Source organism: Choloepus didactylus, chromosome 10, assembly GCF_015220235.1.
Source record: "Choloepus didactylus isolate mChoDid1 chromosome 10, mChoDid1.pri, whole genome shotgun sequence".
In the NCBI taxonomy this organism is placed as follows: Eukaryota; Metazoa; Chordata; class Mammalia; order Pilosa; family Megalonychidae; genus Choloepus; species Choloepus didactylus.
The window spans coordinates 88,786,459-88,808,400 of NC_051316.1; the positions used below are offsets into that span (position 1 = coordinate 88,786,459).

Genomic DNA, 21,942 nt, shown 5'->3' on the forward strand with positions numbered 1-21,942 from the left:
ATCTACAGCTTCGTGGAGTACACTTTCTCTAACTAACCAGCAGGTGGCGTCCACGAGCCACCTGTTCTCCACAAGCCAGATCTCCCCTGCTTAGCCTTTTTGGTGAGTGGGGGAGTGAGTCTTGTGGGGCCCAATTGGTGTACCAAGCTTGCGTGTGTAGTTGGTGTTGCCTGCCCTGTATGTGGGGCGTGTTTCTGGGCAGTCGGGGAGGGGGGGTGGCCCTAACAATCAAATCTCCCTGATGATCCTAGAGTTTTAAAGCTGCTGCAATAGTCTAATCCTTCAGTTCAGTCCTGCCACAGTTTGTCTCTGCCACTGACCCACAAGTCTTTGGTATTGGCGTATGGCTCCTGAGACTTGCAAGTGGGCCCCTCTTCCAGGCTGTGCACCCCGGGTCCTCTGTTGAGGGATGACTGTGCTATGTCACAGGTGAGTGCCGTCCCCCCAGGGCAGTTCTGGGCTGCTGGGCTGTGTAGGGAGGCTCCCAGTCTGCTCAAATGATGGCTGAATGGGGCTTTGTTAATTCACACTGCTCCACCTTCCCAGCTCTGGGACCTTCAGCTGAGGTTGCAGGGAAGGCTAATGTCCACGCCCAGTTTTGTGGTGTGTGCCTGTTATTTGAAGCACTTCCGTCACACTGGGTTGTCTGGGGCAGCTCTGGGCTATGGGGCTGGCGATGGGCAGGAGTGTTTCCTGTCCACCAGGATGGTGGCTGTGAGCGGACACCCCCCTTTTCTTGGGAAGTTGTGTTGTTTAGTGAATTTTCTCAGCCACTGGAATATTGCCTTTTGTCTCAGAGCTCTCTTAGTTCTGCTCTTGACTTGACGTGCCCAAATTTCAATTCTTTGAAGCTTTCTGTATTGAGCTTCTTAGAGTAATTGTTTTAGAAAAAGCAAAAAGGATTTAAAAAAAAAAAAAAAAAAAAAACGGCCCTCCTCAGAGATCTAATGGGTTATTGAAATGCTAATAGACAAAGCAACCAGGGCCATTAAGGAAAGGTGCACAGGGCAGAGAGATCAGCTTTGCTTCGGGATTTGCATATGCGCCTCAAGGCCTGATCTCCGCCCTTCCCCTTTCTGTGTTCACCAGAACTCGAAAAATCCTCTGCTTTTATTTTGGAGTTTTTCGTGTTGTTTTTTTTCTATGTCTGTCTCCTCTCTGCTGGGCTGGCTGCTCTCAGAGTCTCTGGTGTCTGGTCTCAGTCTATCTATGGTTGGAGTTTGAATCAGTAGAATGAGTTTCCGATAAGAGCAGCCACTGCAATTCTCCCTTCTCCTTCCCGGAGCTGACAGCCCCTCCTCCCCCGGGACTGAGCCTGGCAGGGAGGGGCGCGGGTCCCCTGGCCGCAAAAACTTACAGATTTCGCTGATCTCAGCAGTTCCACGTTTTCATGAGTGTTGTATGAAGTATGCCCAAAGACAGATTGCTCTGTGGTGTCCAGTCTACGCAGTTCCTGGCTTTTTACCTACTTTCCTGGAGGAGTAACTAAAACATACAGCTCACCAGTCTGCCATCTTGCCCCGCCCTCCCAACCATCATCTTTTAATAGCTGATAATCGTCCTTCAAACTTTTGAATCCATTGTATTTAACCTCTTGTGGAAGAATCCTTTAAGTTTACTAAACATTTACTAAAATTATTTCACTTAAGCTTTAAAGGGTTTCTTAATATTTCAGAAGTTGGTGAACCAGCCTATACATAATTTATAGATTTAAATCCCATTGACTTTTGGCCTACTCATTTTTTAGGCTTAAGAAACCTAATCTTATTTACATGTCTCTTACAGCAGGACCACCATCCCCACCTCTCTTTTCTAGATAGGCCACAAATCCTGAAAGTGATATGGTGACAAAAACTGCCCAGAACTCCTCAAATATAGATGCACCCACATTTTACATAAGAAAGGATTGCTTCTTTTTGCTCTCAATATCCTTCTTAATCATGCAAGCCCAGCTTTGTAGTTTAACTCATGCATTCTCAATGGGGGTGATAATGCCCCCAAGGGGAACAAAAACTGGTTCTAGCGGGATAGAGGGAGGGCAAAAAAAACTGACTTTTTTAATATATAAAGTGCAAATATACATACAGTATATAAACAGATACACAGTATATCTATGGTATTAAAATTTCATTGGCTGAGGCAATTAGGAGAAAAATGTCTAATAAAGTTCCTTCAGGGGTCAATAAAAGGGTTGAGAAATGCTGGTCTAACTACACCAACATACCAAGCTGAGGATCTCCGAAACAATTTATAGCTACTATTTTAAAGTCTTCATTTGATGCGTACAGTTGGATTTTTAAAAGCATGAAATGCATTGTCTTCAATCAAAACTCTGATGCCATAGATGGGCACAGGTACAATCTTCCCTTCTTCAAACTGACCCTACTGGCATAGTCATGTTACATGTAGCTTCCTGAAGCTCACATGACATCCCGACAATTATACTAAACCATTACCAACCAACTTCCATCACATATTTTCCAAAATATTTTTGCTAATATCTCCTTAACTCTTAAGTATCCATGCTAGGTCCTATAAAACAGTAGTAACTAGAATATTTTTCCAAACAATTAGACCTCAATGAAACAATGTTTAAAAATTGACTTTGAAGAATTCAGTTACCTGAAAACAGCACGTCTTAATTACTCTTAAGATTATTGTGAACAGATCATATGAACAATAATTTTATGAGCACACACACACATTTACCAACAAGAAAATGCAACAAATGATTTGCGAATAGTTTAACATTAGGGATAAAATATTTAATTTTATGGTCTTCAATTAATATTTTAAATAAGACTTTAGGCAGTAAGAGTAAGTGTCAATCATTGGAGTAAAAAGGAACAGGCTTTGTGGTTTTTGAGTATTTCAGTAAACAGTATACCAAATCTGTGGAACACAAGTTCTTCAGAATTTTAGCAGCTGTTAGCTGACGCAAAGTTCTGTGGTCAATAAGTCTGGATAACACTGGGCTAAACAAAGCTAAATGATTTCTTTTCTGGAGGAATTCTCCAGAACCCTTAGAATGATAATGTGCACTGGGGAACCTTTGAGCAGAGCACAGAGTGTACAATACTTCCCCAAACTCGAAAGGCTAGTAGAGTTCACTGGGAACTTGAGTATGGGGGAATACATTTTGGATAACACTACGTAATTGTTCTAATACCAAAATTTAGATTATACCTAGTTTTTGTAAAACCAAGATATGATATGAGTAACAATTTGTTTACTTTACATGCCCTTCCTGACTAAATCAAAAGACATCCTCAAGCCCTTTCAAATGGAACACAAAACCTCCAAAAAGAAACTTTTGCGAACAAGAAGGGAAAGAGTACAGGGTACCATACTTCTGCTGCCGGTGTCTGACCCCACTAAATGCAGCCTCCTTGAGCTTATCCACAGCTTGGATATCTCATCTTGCAAAACCTTACATAGCAATCAAGGCCACTGTGAGAGGAAGAACTGAAATGTTTGATACGAATGTGTTCTCTGCATTAATCCATATTTCCTAATTATTCACCTGTACCTCATGCCATCAATTACCTAAAAAATGACAAAGCAAAAGCTGAGCTTTAAGAATTCACTTTTGGTCATTTCTTTCTCATGAAGAAAGCAGACTTTTCAGTTTCAGTGTTTTGTTAATAAACACCTACCCGTGCTGTTCTGTCATCATACTCTTCATCAGACATTAAAAAGTTACACAGTCCTCTGGTAGGGATGCTAGTGTTTTCTGTGATCCAGGTGTGTAGGTAAACTTCTCCTAAGACTCGCTTCATGTGTTCCCTAGTCAAATGCATCTCCACAGCTTCAATTTTCCCTTGGATTTCAAGGAGTTTTTCTTCCATTGGCTCACGGCCTCCAACATCTCCAGACTGGGTGAGTAGATCATCAGCTGGCTCCTCTGAATCACCCTCTTTGCTCCTCTCCTGAAGGCTCTGTTTATTCACTCTTTTGGAAGAAGTGCCCTCTTCTTGCTGTTCATCCTCATCATTGCCCATCCCAGGTGAGTCAACTAGTAAGATTTTGGAATCCTCATGGGTGGGTTTCCATAAGGCTTCTGAAGGGGTTTTCTGCATTGACTGATATAAAATCCTAAGGAGGAAAAGTTTAAAACGCCAAAAATAGGTGGCCCCACTGCTTTCAATCTTTTTTTCCAAAGCTTCCTGTAAAAACTGAGGGATATGTTTATCTTTTAAAATTTTCCAGCGTATTAGGTCTATTAAGTCTACCTGCTTAAAGAGATTTTGAACTGAAGATTCCAGAAGCTGAGCAGCTGCCTCTTCAAAGGTTTTTAGAGTAACAAATTGGACCTGGTAGTTTTTGTTAACAGGATGGAGGCCATTGACCATACCTTCAGTTGTAATGACAGCCAAATACGCACCACAGGGGCTCACTGCTATCCCATGAGTCCTCACTGAGCCAAACACATCTGAGAGTTTAATCAACTGGTGTTCAAACTTTAATGCAACATCTGTGAAAATGGGAATCAACTGCCTCACTTTCCCATCACTGGAACACGTATATACTGTTCCATTCTGTTTGTCTGCAGTCATGGACACAATTGGCAGTGAGTGAAGGCCTGTGACATGGGAATTGTGAACATTCAGACCTGCTTTGGAGATGAGAAGAAGACACCAAAACACATAGGATCCTCTTGCAGCTACCACTAAGCTACAACTACACTTCTGGTAAGGATGATACAGTGGTACACACTTAATGCTATGCACAGGTAACTGGTCCATTTCTTTCCACAAAACAACAGGCTGCCTTAAAGTGAAGTAGCCTTTAACTGCTTTGAGGTTGACAGGAAGAATTTTTACAGGTCCAAAAGCACTCCCCACTATAAGGCCACTCATTTTCCGATTATTATGCTCATATTCCCACCAAAACAAAACACTAGGAGAGTTGATTCCTGACTCAATTGTGTTACATGAAGAGATGGATTCCTTTCCTACAAACGGTAGCTGAAATTGCCATACAGCAATATTACCATTTTCAAAGAGGACTGCCAGGAGCACACTACCAACATCGCGGCATTCGTTGTTATGCTTGACCTGCTGTGTGGTACAGATGCCTGACCACTCCATTCTGACTGGTGTCTGCATGCTGTGTCTCCTCTGAAACTCAGTAAAGTCCCCAAGATTTCCTTCTGGGGCTTCATTTTTAGAGAGTCTGTAACTGGTCTCATAAAGATGTTCTCCATAAATCTCAGTCAGATCAACCAACTGTACCCACTGTAGTCTGTTGAGGTTAGCCTGGATGGTCAGGCGATTGTCCATGGTCAATGCTGCCAACAGGCACCTGCCATTAGCATCACAACCCATGGGGGACCAGCTAGTATATTTGAATCCTCTCATTGGTGGCAAAGCCTTCCCTTCAGGATTGAACACTCTATCCAACATGAAAGTTTGACTAACTGTGGGGTCTTTAGAGGTGGCAAATTTCTCTTTACACTCAGCAACTTCTTTTTTTGAGCCAACCTGAAAATAACAGATATAAAAATTATCAGATAAATATTTCAGTATAAGAGGAATACATTTATATTACTTAGGGCACATTAACCAATTCACCATAATACAGAAAGTGATTTTCTATCAATTAAAAGACCAAGGATTTGTCCAAAGACTATATGAACAACTACTCAAAGAAACGGTGTTTTTTTTAAGGGTCAGAATAAATTTTATCATTATATACATAGCCTGGTTCCCATATTCTTCTTAGAATTGACACAGCAATAGAGATGTACTTAACACTTATGAGTCAACAGAGCCCTTAGCCAAGCCAGTCACAAAACAATAAAGGTGTTAAAAATTCATGGAAGTATGTATCTATATACATCCTTGATACAATTAGGTATTTGGATTTTTACAGTATCTTTGCACTACAGATGCCAGTTTTAAGTTTCCTATCTGAAATTTCATTCACAAACTAACTATACTGAGTGTCAACTTCAATTGCTTTGTCTACTGTTGTTTTTCATTCGTACACTACAGAGTCACTTCTGCACCAATTAGACTACTCTATTTGCCATTCCCTGAGCATTTCCACTTTGCTTTACCTGGTTCCCTTGCCTAGAATGCTCTCTTTCCTCCTATCTAAATCATATACATCCTATCAAGTCTAACTCTTTCTCTGCGGTCTTCTGAGATCATTTTAGCTTTCATTCATCTCTCCCTTTTCTGAGTTCAAAACAAAATCACCTGTGCTGTTTATTTAGTACCTAACCTTCTGATGGCAAGCTCTTTAAAAGAGTTTAAAAGGACATTTAAAGATAGAGGGGGAGACAAATGACCAAGAGAAAGTAGTCTAGAGCCATAAGAAAAGCTAAAGCCAAAATAGAGCAGAGGTCAACCAAAAAATGATTTTTGTTAAGTCAGAAGATGGAAGAATAAGGAAGGACTTGACTCTTTAGAGAAATGTGTAACAGAGAAAGAAAGCAGACTCTTTTAATTCTTTTTTAGTGTTGATCTTTTCCATAAAGGCTGCTCTTTAAATTAGAAAGGGTAGAACATGATAAAAAGGGAATTCAAGTCTAAACTGTACATGGATAAAATAAGAGTCACTTTAAATGAATTTAAGTCCCCAAACCCAGTGGAATTACACTACAAGACACAGAAAGGATTTGGAAGATGAACTCAGAACTTTCTACATTCCTTGATAAAGCTTGGACAACAGAGGCTGTGTTAGAAAACCAGAATACAACGAATAATTTTAAAATATGCCAAAATGGTAAACAGATAACAAAAACTACAGAACATTAAAAAATTACTCAATGGATTAACAAATTAATGGTTTGTGCAGATAGCAGTGATCATTAGAATCTAGTATAAGACAATTGGAAAAACCTAATCTCTTCTGCTAAAATTGCTAGATTACATAATAAACAAGCATAGAAAATGAAAGGTAGACTAAAGTTGCCTACCAAATGAATTAGATAACTAATTTTTCCTAAAGTGTGTTTCACAGAACACTGTGCCCCTAAATTCTTCCTTGAAAAAGAGTTCTGTGGCCAGATAAGTTTTGGAAACGCTATATATTACATACCTCAGTCCTCTTGAAGAGTCACAATTCACATTAGCACACTAAATGCTTTGGCCAGGGAGCTACTATAAGAGACTGATTTACCAGAGTAAATAATACCTCTCTCACCGAGTTAGGAAGATTAAGTTAGTCAAATATGTAAAGCATATATTAATAAGTGTTCAATAAATATAAGCTATGATGATTATTATTAATGTTCTCTGAGGATCAAATAAATATTAATGAGACATAATGAAAGTACATAAACTGCAGGGTAGATACAAAGTTGCCCACCAAATGAAGGGCAGATATAAAATTGTTTACCAAATCCTACAATACTATAAACTAGATCATAATCCTTAGAATAGGTAAATTTACTACAAATAAAAGCTACAGTAGAAAAAAAGGTAAACTTGTAGAATTTAACCCAAAGCAACAGCACAGGATAAAATAAAGGAAGTTCAAGCAACCCTTGGTTACACTCACTGTAAAAAGAATTCTTGATAGGATGGAGAGCAGGATGGATCTTAACTAGTAGGAAAAATCCTTTTGGCTTTGTGGTACTGATTTCTAATAAATTAATTTAAATTAGCCTATCTATGCTCCCCCCCAACTCTCTTTATCACAAAACCAGTTAAATTAAAACAAGCACTCACATGCCCAAGGAGCATACCCCTCAAAGCTTAGCTCCCCAAGTCCCACTCTTAGTCATTTAAGTGTATACTACTGTGTTTCCAGTCAGCTACTAGTACTAATAGCAAGGTACTTTGCAAGCATCTGAAATAAAAACTCATTTGAAGCTATTAGAGAGTAAATTTCTTGAGGGCAGGGAAAACAATGCCAAAGTTAGGCAATATGTATTTAACTTAATGGAGTTTATACTTTTTAATGCCCTTAACAATTGATACATAATAAAATAAAATTAATTTATCACATGTATTAGAATGTGGAATTGTATACAACTAGATGATACACTAACTCAACAGTTCAATGGGAAGAAAAACTGACTTATTTTAAAAACACAATTTTCATGCTTTTCAGATTTACATCATTCACCTTTACATTATATAACCTCAGTGCCCAGAACAGTAACTTGCATATAGCTGATAATTCATGCTTGAACTGTTATATAAATGTGGGTTTCTGTAAAAAACAAAACAAAAAACAAAACAAAACAAAAACCTCATAATCTAAATAAAAGAATGAGAGAGGGAAAGGTTCAAAAGATTTAGTACCTAGCCCTCTAGCAGTGCTACACACTAAAATTGTGATCTAGATTGTAGATTGTCCATATTCTTAGGATACAGCAAAGACAAGCTGGACAGCCCTCAGTAGATTTAAATCCCCAGGGATTGTCATGGCTAGAGCTATCAAAGTACTGATGCAGAGTATTTTACATGCCTACTATTACTCCAGTTTTATCCCACACAGGCCTTTTTTAGAATTGCAGGGACAACTTAGCATTCATTCACTAGGCAACTCTAGTCTAATAAGACTGCCACCTGATTAATGGTTTGTGGGATGTGCACACCAAAAAACAGTACAGAATGGAAAGATACCATTAATTAAGTTCATGTAAGCTATTTATCAATTAATAGAGGGATGTATAAGGATTTCCTATTAATAGACAGTTGTGGAACAAATTACAGAGTCATTCTCATCAGAACATTACGGATATCTTCATGTTCATTACCACAACATTAATTCAGACTCTTATTCTTTCATACCTATAGGACTGCATTATCTTTTTTCCCTTTGGCATTTATAGTATACCAGGAACTGTGCTAAGAGATTATATATTTATTTAATTTAACCTTCCATAGAGCCCAAATGAGGTAAGTTTTATTATCCCCTTTTTACAGATAGGCCTATTTTGCTGTTTTGTGCCAAAGCCTGATCTCTTAATCCTTATTTTATATTGACCCTAACAATCATCTTCTTGCCTCTAGTCCCACCAGAGTCATATTCCTGAACCATACCAGGTAACTCCATGTTCATGAAATTAACAGCACCTTGACTTAAGCAAACTCCTCAGACAGACCTTTAAAGTTCCGAAATTGAATTCACCTCACTTTCTCTGACTCTCTAGAAGAGCTTCCTAAGCTCATCTACTGACTTCATTATTACTTACACAATCACCAATAAATTATGTTCATGACTTAAATATCCATGAGATGGATACCTCATTCCTGCCACCTCGATTGCCCTCTCCTCCTTTCCTCCCACAAACCGAAGTACACTCCTTAGGGACTGCTGCAGATTCACCACCAAATAACTGCATCTGATAATAAGTCAGCGCCCCCCCCCCCATTCCTTTCTTTAAATTCTCTGTTGAAGTATTAACTCTTCCATACTGACACACACAATTAAAGATTCATATTGCTGATGTGTATAAGAACATCCCTGGAAACATAAAGTTCCTTTTCAGCAGAGATACACCTTTAAAAACCCCTTTCTTCTGCCTCCCTCCTTAGGAGTCCCTCAGTTTCACAGCATTACCAGCATCTGTCCATCTGAACTGATTATATTTGAACCAATTTGTTTACATCTTCTCCAAGAAGCTCTCAGAGGCCTTAGTCATACAAATTTACCAATGATGTAATTCAACATCAAGTTTTCCATTTGAAATTTGAATTAGGTATGCCAAAAAGCAGTGTGGGCTCCCTGCACCTCTAAATGTGTGTAATAACTCATAGTTTTTATGACTTCGCAAAAAATGTAAGCTCCATGAGGGCAGGAACTTTGTTTTGTACACTGCTTTACTTCCAGAACCCACATTAGCACCTGGTACACAGTAGTATTTAAATATCTATTGAATGAATAAATGCACACCTTGTCAGATCATATACAGACACAAAGATCTATAAAGGCTATAAGAAAAGTTTTTATATTTCTAACCCACTAAAATGGCTTTAGTGGCTTACCACTTAAAACAAAAAGAATTTTAAAATGGTGATTGTAAAACAGTAAAACTTTAGGAACCCTAGAGTTTTAAAGGCAAACAAATTATATGAAGCTCAAAGAATAAATCTGCACAGAGACCCTGGACCTGAAGTTTAAGAATCACATTTGTTTCCAGAGGTTTTATTTTTCATTCTACATCCCAAAGACTTTTGGCTATCAAAGAAAAACTATGATATAAAGCACGAGATCCAGTATTTTATCCATCTGCTCAGTGCGAGAAGCAAGGGCCATTCATAATAAAGTCGCTGAAATGGTTAAGACAATGAAACGAACCCGTCGTCTGCTGCAAAGCAAGAGAAGCAAGGGGAGGGCATACCATAGAAAACAAAGCCAGCCAAGGGCCTCGGGGAGTCGGCCCCAAACAATAGGAGCAACGGTAGAAGCAGGTCTGGGGTTGGGTCAACAGGGAGTGGAGTCTCAGAAACCACAACAGTGAGTAGTAATCTGCACCAGCAACCAGCCTGATGCAAGGGGTGAAGAAAAAACTGGGGGGGGGGGGTGCGGATCAGGGGGCCCCCAGGGTGTGTATGTATAGAGGGTGACCCGGGAAATTGAGCGCAAACTGCTGCAAGGCTGTTTTCTAGGATTTTTGTTTGTTTTTTAAGGCTGCGGCGACGCTGGTCGCTTAGTAAGCTCAAGATGCTGGGTGGGAAAAGGGGAATCCCCCCGCAAGGAGCGGGCCGGGATTCCCCGTGGACGGATGACGCGGTCGAGGGCTGGAGGTCCCAAAGCTGGGAGCTAGTATGACTTACTTTGAGGAGGCAGCTGTTAAGAGGGGCAGGCACCGATGTGCGGTGGATGACCAAGTCCTGGCCGGGGTTGTGCACGTCGCAGATGAGCTCAAGCACAGCGATGCTGCGGACCGTGGACACTGACACGCGGTGATCCTCAGACCAGGCCAGCGGCTCCAGGCCGCTCACCGCGTACTGCAGCTTCACAGCCGGCTCCCGCCGAGTCACCATGAGGCGGAACGCGGCGCTGGGCCCGGGGACAGCGTCGGGCCCCGGCTCCTTCCCGCCTGTCTCCCCGCCACTCTCGCTCTCCTCCTCCCCCGGCGGCGCAGGCCCGTCGGCGACGGGTCCCGCCCGGGCCTTGTCGGCCGCGGACATCTTCCCTCTGATCCAGAAGCCAGATCCCGGGGCGCGCCAAACACGCGTCGCGGCCCCGTTACCGCCCCCTGCACAGCCGCCTCCAGCCCCAGCGCCCTCCGCGGCGGATTTTCCCCCTCAGGCTCTGAGCGCCGCGGAGCCAGGAAGGACCCCACCGTTGCCAGGCGACCCAGCCCTGCCAGGTGGCCAAAGAGCTGCCTGTCTAGAAGATGTACCTCCTCTGCTGCCCGAATCAAAACCACCCACGCCTGACAGTGCCTCGGCTGCGGGCGGGTGATGACAGGGAACCTTGAGAAGGAAACGTGGCCCTGAATTCGCCTATGTGTATCAGGCAAAGGGCCCTCTCTCCCAGAGATTAAGGTTCCCTTACAGGCCTCTTTGGGCAATGAGCTATGCATTAGTTACTTAAGTGCGGGAGGAAAAGCAGCCCTCCGGAAAATGAAGAAAATGTTGATTTGGTGGTGCACGGCCTTTTCTTGTTTCTCAGAAGAATTCAAATAACTTCCCAGTCATTAACATTCCAGTTGTTATTTTACGCCTCTGCAATCAGTTATAAGTCATGTGGGACACAAAGCAGGACTGAGCCCTCAAACAGCGCACTGTCACCCCACATAGGCCGGTGTCCCTTGCCCTCAGGGAGTTCGAGGCTTGACCCCACCGCTTTCGGTTTCGCCGCTCCCTGTATGTGTGCCACACCGAGCACACGCCCCTCTGCTTTAGCCACTTATTGGTGTGTGCTTGTATGTTTTTGAGCCTTTCAGGGCCCCGGAAGGGCGGTGACGGCGGCAGGACTCAGCGGGACAACTACGCAGGGTCCTCGCACGCGACCCACGTGGGCAGCAGCCGGAGCCGCGATCCTGGGACCTGATCTGTCCGGACTTCCCCGGGATTCGTCGGTGTCTCCTTCGGGTCACCCCACTGTCTCCCACGTCCTACCAGCATGGCAGCAGCCGACGGTTTGCTTCTCAACGTTTCGGAGTCCCCGGCCGCCGCCACCAGGACGTTCTCCAGACCTTTCCGAGCCCAGGCGAGGCGGGTGAGTTCTGACCCGGCTTCAGTTCTGTCCCTACGCGAGACCCAGCTCACAGTGCACTGCGGGCTGCCGCCTTACCTTTGGGTCCTATTCCGAATTATTTACAGAATTGAGAGGGAAAAGTCAGATTAAGGCAGCTTCTGGAGGAGTTGTTCAGAAACACGTACATAAAACCGGAACCCCCCCCCCCCTTGCGGGAATGTTCTTGGAGTGAAGCGAGTGAAAAGGGGGCGGGGAGCTGATTCTGCTACTAGTTTGAGGACTCGAAAGGTAAAGTAAGGAATTGGAGGTTGTTTACGGTAGTTAGGAGCTGACGCTCAGCCTCGGGTCGCAGTTCTGTCACTTAAATCAGTCGAGTCTCTTAATTTCTAAAAGCCACAGTTTCCTTGACTACAAGGGTAGTTTGTTTCAGAAAGGAGAACTGGAGACTAGAAATTTCTTTGAAGTTCTTTCAAAAATAGGTTAAATTTTCATCCACGTGGAATGTCATCACCCGCCCGCAGCCGAGGCACTGTCTGTCCTGGGTGATTTTGATTCGGGCAGCAGAGGAGGTGCATCTTCTAAGACATAGTAAATACAGTTCATCCATATTATTCCCTCAGTAGGAAGGGCAAAAATGCGTTAAAATTAGTTCAAGGAAGAGCTGAAAACTGGTTTCGAGGTTGGCCGACTTATCTCCTACCTCTCAGATTGAAAGAGGAGGGCTGCTGGGAAGAGAATCTATTTTAAAATTAATTACCAGGAAGGATACAATCTAGTGCTAAGATGTCCTCCTCCTCCAAAGCAACACATAATCCATTGAAAATCGATTGCCAAAGTCAGTTCAAGTCAACCAGTGTGTTGAACTGAAATTCTTTGAGTTCCTGTAAGATGAAGCCAGCTAATATCCACCATCTGGATTCTCTTTGGTAATTTTTAGTGATAATCAATCTTTGGGATTTAGAAATTTGGCTGGTGGCATGGCCAGATCTAAATGGGGTTGGGGAATTGGGGGTAGGTGTATAGAGAGGAGCCAGTGGGAGCACTGGATTTGGAGTAGGATAGACCTGGAATAAGATGCCTTGCAACTCACTAGCCCTGTGAGTGGGGAAGTTGCTTAGCATTCTGATCCTCACTTTTTGTATCTATAAATTGGGAACAATAATTTCTATTCATATAAGACTAGTATGACAATTAACTGAGATAATGTATATAAAGACCCTAAACATTGTCTGGCCCATAGAGGTACTTAATAAATGCCAATAATAAAAAATAATTGAAAGTATTGTTGGCTCCATTTTTGGTAATAGAATTACTACATCGATAAGTCAGTGGGGTGCTTGTACCATGTACAAAGCCTAGTAACCAGTACATAGAAAGCACTTACTAAACCTTTGTTGACTGAGTTGAATAAATAACCATAGGATATCTGGTTTTATGATTGATTGAAACACTGTGTCAAAAGGATATTAATGAGATGATGTCAGATGTCTACAGTGGCTTTGCTGCATCTATGTTTTTGTTAATGTGTTGAGTGAGGATTATGGGATGCTGACTGAACATGCCAGAATCCTGAACTTAAGATGGGTCGCTAGATTTATTTTATGCTATATCTAACACTATGCAGAATTTTCTTTCCTAAAAATGCTTTCTGATTATTAAATTAAAAGAAATTTATTTCAGAAAATTTGGAAAGAAATAAAAAGAAAAATCCCCACCCTACTCAGACATAACTCTTGTTAACATTTTGGTGTATATATTTCTAGAAAACAGCTCAAAACAAAATATAGGTCAACTACACATAATGTTTTCTAACCAAACAGGATACAATTAATAAATGTTATTATAGTATCAGAGACCTGGACTGTCAAATCCTAGTGCTTGGGCAAAGCCTGGATCCCCCAGTGTTCCTTAGACACGTTAGCTCACGTGTCTGCCTCAGTGTTCTCATCTTAAAATGGGTTGATACCTGTACCTGTATTGATTAAATGAGATAATTCATGTAAGTGCTTAGCATACTGCCTGGTATATAGCAAGTGGTTAATAAGTTCATTAACATCAAATACATGGCATCTTAGATTCTTAGGGCCAGGTTGGCTCTAGAACTTATCTGCTATAATCCTCCTCATTTTAAAGTTGCAAGAACAGAGACACAGAGGAAAATGACTTACTTGATGTTGTACTGCTAATTTTTAAAAGATCCAGATAAATCCTTGCCCCCTCTCTGCCCACATGCCATCTTATGGAGTATTCCTTGATTGCTTGCTTCCCTTCTCCCTACTGGAGGCCATGTTAGTCTTTCTTTTTATGTGTTCCCATAACCCTTTGTACAGAGCTCTTCTATAGTACAAATTTCGGTTTGGATTTATGTTTTTACACTTTTGCCTCTTCCACTAGACTATGACTTCCGCAAGGGCTTGGCTAATCTTTCAACTTTGTATCTTCAGAACCAAACAACTTGATAACTACTAAGTGGTCAGGTTTTTAAATGAATGTGTTGTGGATGCTGTGGGAGAAAAAGCTAACAAGTAGCAAAATAATGTCCACATCATGGAAAGGGATAATTCCATTGTATTTCATTCATTCATCTTACAAGTATTTATCAAACACTTGCTTTTTGCCACACGCTGGGCCAGTGCAGAAGATTCAGTGATGTATAAGACAGACTCATCCATTTCTTTATAGAGCTTACCATGTGGTGAAGACAGACACCAAACAGTGATTTACATGCTATGCTTATTACTGTGCCAAGTGCTACAAAGGAGAATGATGGGTGCCAGGAGAGCCAAAACTGGGAAACTTGGCTTGACTGAGTGGAGAGAGGAGATCAGGAAAGCCTTTTCTGAGGATGTGGTGGGTAAGCCTAGGGTGAGAATGAGTTAACTGGACAAAGGGGAGGGTTGGGGATATGGGTGTGGGAATAGCACCTGCAAACACCTTGTTACATCCTAGGAATTTAAGGAAGAGCAGCGTGGCAGAGGATAAAACGGAGACTAATGAGATGGGCAGAGCCCAGATTCTGCAAGGTTTCATAGATCATATTAACGATTTTTAATTTTAGTCTAAGAGTCATAGAAAGCCTCCCTAATATTGTGCTTAACTCTGAGTACTTGCTTTTAAAGAGACATTGACATAGTACAAAGAGTAACCAGGATAGTAAGAGATATAAAGTTTGTGTCATATTTGGAATATTTAGTCCAAAGAAGAAAAAAAAAAGGCGTTATATGCTATATGAAGGAATGCTATGTACAAGAGAAAGTAAATTTGTTTTGTGTCGCTGCTGAAAACAAATCTTAGACTAATAAGTAGATGTCCAAGGAGGCAGAATTATAGAAACAGCTTCCTAACTCCTAGAATTGATCAGGAACTAAGAGGGCTGTCTCAGGGGATGTGAACAGGAGGAGGTGTGCAGACAGAGACTGCAAGCACAGGTGTGTCAGGGAACCTGTAACAGGAAATCCTGCACATGGTGGGAGTGGCCTTATAGGCATTTTTGTGCTCCAAGATTCTGTGATTCTGTGAATCGGGTGAAATCTGCATATTCTATACCATCTCGCAGATGAGTCAACAGACGTATAACTTGACTGTATCTCGTTCTTTAATCTGACAATTCCATAAACTTGAGACTTTGTAAAAACAAATTTGTAAAATGAAATAGGTCAGTACTTACTTTATTAATATCAAATATTTGAAGCTGTATTAACTAATTACTTAGATAAAGGAACACTGGTGGTTCATAGGAACAAATAACTCTTGTAGGTTAGTCTGAAACTGACAACCATGGCTAAAGCAAGCCAGTGTGTACAAGAGGTCATCATTTCAAGCAAAGAGGAAAGTAACATACTCCAAGAGAAACCAAAATTCCAGAATAACAAACACTGGCTGCTCAAGGGATGTTTTTGTATTTATGTGTAAATTGGAAGAGAAGGCCAAAGAAAATAGAAGAATTAGATTTTTCTTCTTCTACTGGAAGTTTGAGTATCATGCATTTAACCATATTTGTGTTACGGAAATAAGCAGTAGGCAAAAAATATCTATATATATTTAGTGTTGTTCTTGTAGCCTGTAATCAGCAATCAGGAGGGGAATTGAAAGGCAAGTAGAGTTGGAAATAATTTGATAGAAGTGATGAATGAAGCAGAATTCTCATTTGGAATTGGAACTACAAGTAGGAATTGTCTCCAAACCATCTGATTCGAGAGGAGCAGCTTGAAGATAGAGGATGACAGATCCAAGCCCTCTAGGAAAGAGCAGTAATGAAGGTTTTCTGCTTCCTACATATAAGCTAGGACATGCTGTCCCAATTCTTTGTCCTATGTGTAGTCAACCGACTTGCTTTGTTGGTAGAGAGAAAATATCCATTCTTCTCCCTACCCTATTCTTCTCTTGTTAATGGATTCCTAGGGATATGAATTGACTTAACATGTACACCTTAGAAGGTAGGTTCTCTCTTCTCCTTAAAACTGTTAGCATCCAGTCCAAAGTATATTTTTCCCTTCTTAGTTCTCATCCTCTTGGCTAAGATGGATGGAGAAGTCTAGTAAGATGAGTGAGCTGAGATTTGTGATCTTTTATTTTTCTTCCTTTTTGGTGTGTGTGTGTGTGTTTGTGTGTGTGTGTGATTGATTGATACTGAGTCAAAAAATCTGATTGCAAACCCTAAACTGTTGCTTGACATATGGGGCATAATGATCTCTGCAGGAAGAGATGCAATTCTGTGGGCAGTCAGGCTTCACTCTAAGGTCTGTCTTCATGGACTAATGCATCTCTTGTTGATCTTTCCTTTTGGGAACAACAAAGCAAGCAAAGGCTACCAAAAGAAAATACCAAGCATCCAGTGAGGCTCCCCCAGCAAAACAGAGGAATGAAACATCATTTCTCCTAGCCAAGAAAACTAGTATTGAAGAAACTCAAAGGACTTTTAAGGGGAAGGCACAGAAAACATTTTCTCTAAAGAAGTACTTGGCTAGCACAAATGATATAAACTGCGAGGAGAAACCATGCTTTAAGACTTCATCTTTGTTTAAAAACAATCCTGAAATTCCAGAACTCCACAGGTATGTCCAGATGTAGATGCGCTTCAGGAATAAAAGACATTAAGTGTATTTTGCTTTTTTCTTTATTTTTTGGAACTGATACCTGAGATTTTGTTCATCATTTGCAGACCTGTAGTAAAGCAGGTGCAAGAAAAAGTATTTACTTCAGATGCGTTTTGTGAACTGGACCTCCACCCACATTTAGTAAGTATCTCTGTGTTTTATGTACCTTTTTTCTTTTTCTTTTCTTTTTTTCCTTTGTGTGTGTGTGTGTATGTATGTGTGTGTTTGTTCATTCAGAATATCTGTGTAATAACAGTTTTAGGAAAAGAAATTGGAGAATGGTTATTTCTGCTCTAAGTCACTGAATGGTCTTACATTGATCCATTACTGTTTTAGGACAATTTAAGTGTGTTTAGGTTATTGTTCACTGTGTCTGGGCAGTTTTTTGGGAAAAAAAAACAACTAAAGACTTTCTTCACCTAATGCAGTTTAGGACTGGAACTTCAATTACTGGACTTAAAATAGCTTCCTAATTACTGTATACTATGGCATTGAGATTGCTCTGGGTGGTAGATTTCAGTGACCAGAGTGAGAGGAAACTGAACTGGCATCTCGCTGTTAATGAAAGTCTGTAGATGTGGAGAATTGAAGGAAGAAGAGGCCATTTTAACATGCATTTTCTACAAACAAATGGATATTTGTTTTTTACTATGAATGAGTTTTCCTGACTTATTATGAGTAAGGAGAGAAAAATACATTCATTTTTAGGTAGTCTTTTTTTCTTTTGCTCATGTGGTCACAGCTTATCTACCCCTCTTTAGGGTAGGTTCTTTAGGGTAGGTTTTCTCACTTACAGGTTAGAGCAGGGTTTCTCGACCTTGGCACTTTTAACATTTTGGCCTAGATAATTCTTCGTTGTGAGGGACTGTCCTGGGCATTGTGGGATGTTTAGCAGAATTCCTGGTCTCTATCCACTAGATGCCTGTAATACTTTCTCCCACCCCTCCCCAGTTCGGACAACCAAAAATGTCTCCAGATATTGCTATATGTCCTCTGGATTGGGGGCAGAATTACTGCCAGTTGACAACCACTGGATTAGAGGAACTTAATTTTAGCATGATAGCCAGTTTTATCCCAATGTTTTCTCCTTTTTTGTGTGTCTTTATTTCCATTAAATATATATTTTACCAAAACTTTTTTTGATAAAAAATATTTTTCATCTTCTCTTTTAGATTTCCACAATAAACTCAGTCTTAAAAATGTCTAGTATGACCAGGTAAGAGTTCCAGGCTAATCTTGATTTCTTAGGACTCAGGTGGGTATACAAGAATGCCAGGTTATTGACCAGCAAGGGCTCGACATATCACTTAGCTGCTCAGTTTCCCCATCTCTTAAATGGAGAGCCTGGGTCTCCACCCAGTTCTTCTCTTATCTCTAAACTAGAGATCTCCAGTCTGGAAGATGGTCTGCATAACATAACACTGTGGTCTGTGCTTCCTTGAAAATAATTTGGCCAAAATATAGAATTTATCATGAATTAGAATCAACCAAAAAGACAGAAGTAAATATTTGGTTGAAATTAATGGGACACTGAAAAAATTATTTAAATGTTTGTTAACAGTGATGAAAATAGAAAATAGAATTAGAGTAGGAAAAGGTATGAGGGAGAGATGAACTTCCTCTTTTTAACTGTGTATGCCTTGGTAAATTTTAATAAGGCCACCTTTTACTTTTATAAGTAAAAATTAATAAGAATATAGGAGAATAAAATCAGAACCCCCCACTAATTTTTTTTTTAATTAGTTTAGTTGATTGGCCATTTCCTGGTTTACCTCAACATTGTCAGCTAAGTTCCAGAAATTTAACTGAGGTTTATACTTCTAATCATCACAAGTTTCTCAGCACCTTCACTTGAATGCTGAGGTAACTTCTTAGGTGGCAGCTGATAAACAAAATTATGGGGCATTTGTATTTTGTCTGTCCTCTGACTTTGTATGTAAACATAATGGGGTAACTTATTATAGATGAGTTATATATTCTTTCTTTTTATGTATTTTGTCTTTTGTGTGGCCCAAGTGTTCAGAAGCAAAGTATTCCTGCATTGCTGGAAGGCAGAGATGCCCTTGTGAGATCCCAGACAGGGTCAGGTCAGTAGTCATTTAGTGTTCTGCCTTTCTTCTCTTGGTTTCCAGGACCACCATTATGTAGTAAGGTGTCCTTTTTTGTGGTGATGGTTGCTTCATTTTGTTTGGGGGAGGGAAGGCTATGCTTCATTTGATTAAAGCATTGCATTTGTTCACATAATGAAAGAAAGGGAACAATTGGGAGTGCCATTGTCAGGAATGATTAGGAAGTAGTCAGGTTCTGCTATCATTCCTAGGAACCTGTTTCAAGGCTTTGCCAAGTCCCACCTTCTGTGGCCAAAGCTGCCCATCCTCACTGTAGTGGGGGGGTGAATATTTATTTTTGGTATTAAAATAGAGAGTTCTGATATGCACTCCACTGATTGGATGCCAGTCATTTTGCTTAAACACAGAAAACTGTTTTTGCTGAGTTCCAGACTGGTCTGGGCTTGCTCTTCTGACCCTCTAGTATCTTTAATGGCAGACAAGCTATTCTTCAGTCCCACCAGCTTTGCCACCAGTTTTTGCCACTGTTGGTTTCTGCTTGGCTTTTAGAGGCTAGCTCTAAAAGTTCAACTGACTCCGAGTCACCGCAGCACCTGCCTAGGACATATTTAATTGACCATTGAAGCTCCTCTGAGAGGTTAAGGAGGACTTCAGAGAAGGAGTTTCCTAGCTTCTGGAGACAGCCATCAAGGTGAGCATTTGTGTAATTTGGAAAATGTGCTGTTGTCTCCCTTTTTAGATGATTGAAAGAACTGAAGCTTCAGGTTTTTTAGAAGTACTGAATTTATAGAACAAAATTAGGAGTTACAGAAGACAGATGAATTCTATTTGCACCTCTCTTGGATGTGTGATGTGGGCATTTTCTTTCCCCAGATTCCGATACTTCTGAAAGAGAGCAGAGCCATCTTCTTTATGGTCTTTACCTTTCTTACCTTGCAGGATCTTGATTTTAATTATTTTTACACTTTTTTAAAGGTAAAACTCTTGCCTATTGCATCCCTATGGTCCAGTCCCTTCAAGCAATGACATCAAAAATACAGGTGAGTATAACATGTGCTTTTCTGTTACTGTTCATGGTAATCAAACCAAACCCTAAAACTGAAGTATAGCAATAATATTGGGACTGAAAGCATATGTTTTCACTTAGCATTGTATTCTTACCTCCTTTTACTCCATTTATTGCCTAAATATGTTTCATCTAAAGACTGGGCCCATAATAGACTAGAATAAATATATTTCACAATTGTCATAGTAGGTATAGTAGGGAGCATTTGAAAATACTCCCCATGTGTATCAGATGCTGTACTGAATACTTTGCATGTGTTGTCTTGAGTCTATAATCCTCCCTTCCCTCCAAGTTGTAGATGTTACTGTTATCCCAATTTTACAAAAAGAAATGGAGGCTTAGGAAAGTTAAACAACTTGTTAAGGTCATGTGATGAGGAATGGTGCAACTGGATTTCCACCTCAGTTCTGTTTGGCTCCAGAGACCAAGCTCACTTTGTGCCAATTTTATGATGCAGATTAGTTACTGGCACCTGTGCTATATAGACACTGTGTCTTTGTCTTCTCTAGTTCCCAGCATGGAATTGTTATTATTGCTCAATAAATACCAAAAGGATTGCATTTACAGCGGGCTATTTGTGTTTTGATCTTGGGTCTGTGTTGTGAATCTTGTGAAGAATTAAATTCCACCCTTCTATCCTAAGTTCCAATTTGTGGTGTACCTCTGATCTGGAAAGCTGAACATTGTATTTAAAGCAGTTTATCTTGGTAGTAGCTATGAAAACAAGCACGTAATTAGTGACTTTGACATTTGGGCTGCCTTTTATTTAACATTATCTAAAAGGTATCTTTAGTTGTAAAAAATATTTAGTTGGTACCTGGGCTAAAGGGGCTAAAACTGGGTTCCTTGGGTTCCTTGGGAGGCTAATTTTGCCATATTCTGTGGGCATAACCTTCATCTGAAACCCCAGCCCACAATCCCACAAATAAAGCCCCGGTTTTTCACCATTGAGAAGAAATGGTGAAACTGGAAATAGGAAGTGGGTTCAAAAAAACCAGAGAAGTGCTAATTGATTACAGTTTGGACACGCAAAGTTTAGAGATGTATCAAGCCTAGCTGATACTTGAGCAACAAAATAAATAATAGTGGTGTTGGATTGTAACTCATAGAATAAAACAAATATCCATGAATTCAAACTGATATAAATAAATAACTGAATAAATAAACCAGGAAGAAAGGAATTCGTTATAGTAGAATTCCAGTGAACAAATGTATAAGGAATGATGGAAATAGAAAATCAGCATTTAGCAAATGTAACAGTAATATTGTTTCAGTCAAGAATCATCATGGATGCTAAAATTATTAGATGAAAATATAAAGAAAAGCTGGATATTTACATAGTCCCAAAGTACCTCTCCACAAGATATTTCTTACTTACAAAGGGAAAAACAGTAACTTGACAGTGGAGAGCCCTTGCTGTCCCCACCTCCACCAGGTGATCCGAGTTGGCATCACCAGTACTAAGATGTGTCGGCATCATGTGCCTCCTGAGAGAATGTTGAGAAGGGCACAGTATCACTTCTATGGCTTTCTTGCCAAAAAGGCCTGAATTTAATCGTGAGTAACCATCAGACAAACCCAAACCGAGGGAACATTCCAC

General features: G+C 40.5%; 2 protein-coding genes across 5 annotated transcripts in view; one reads left to right on the forward strand and one right to left on the reverse strand.

Annotated features, from left to right (window-relative positions):
- The window catches only part of GTF3C4 (general transcription factor IIIC subunit 4), a 28,914-nt gene extending 17,764 nt beyond the window's left edge, over positions 1-11,150 (reverse strand). For all 3 annotated transcript variants that reach the window (XM_037797982.1, XM_037797981.1, XM_037797983.1), the window contains exons 1-2: positions 10,740-11,150; positions 3,657-5,483 (exon numbers count right to left, since the gene is read on the reverse strand). In XM_037797982.1, the coding sequence (XP_037653910.1) occupies positions 3,657-5,483; positions 10,740-11,096 (2,184 nt within the window). In that variant the 5' untranslated portion in view covers positions 11,097-11,150. The remainder of the gene's footprint in view (positions 1-3,656; positions 5,484-10,739) is intronic.
- A 404-nt stretch (positions 11,151-11,554) lies between these two features.
- Positions 11,555-21,942, forward strand: part of DDX31 (DEAD-box helicase 31) — an 80,792-nt gene continuing 70,404 nt past the window's right edge. The window contains exons 1-6 of one of the 2 annotated variants that reach the window (XR_005210643.1): positions 11,555-12,132; positions 16,909-17,165; positions 17,273-17,348; positions 18,380-18,423; positions 19,224-19,294; positions 20,252-20,316. Coding sequence is in view for 1 of the 2 variants with exons in the window: in XM_037797462.1 (XP_037653390.1) it covers positions 12,037-12,132; positions 16,909-17,165; positions 17,273-17,348; positions 18,380-18,423; positions 19,224-19,294; positions 20,252-20,316 (609 nt within the window). In the remaining variant the exon portion in view is untranslated. The remainder of the gene's footprint in view (positions 12,133-16,908; positions 17,166-17,272; positions 17,349-18,379; positions 18,424-19,223; positions 19,295-20,251; positions 20,317-21,942) is intronic. The other variant, XM_037797462.1, reaches the window with a different exon arrangement.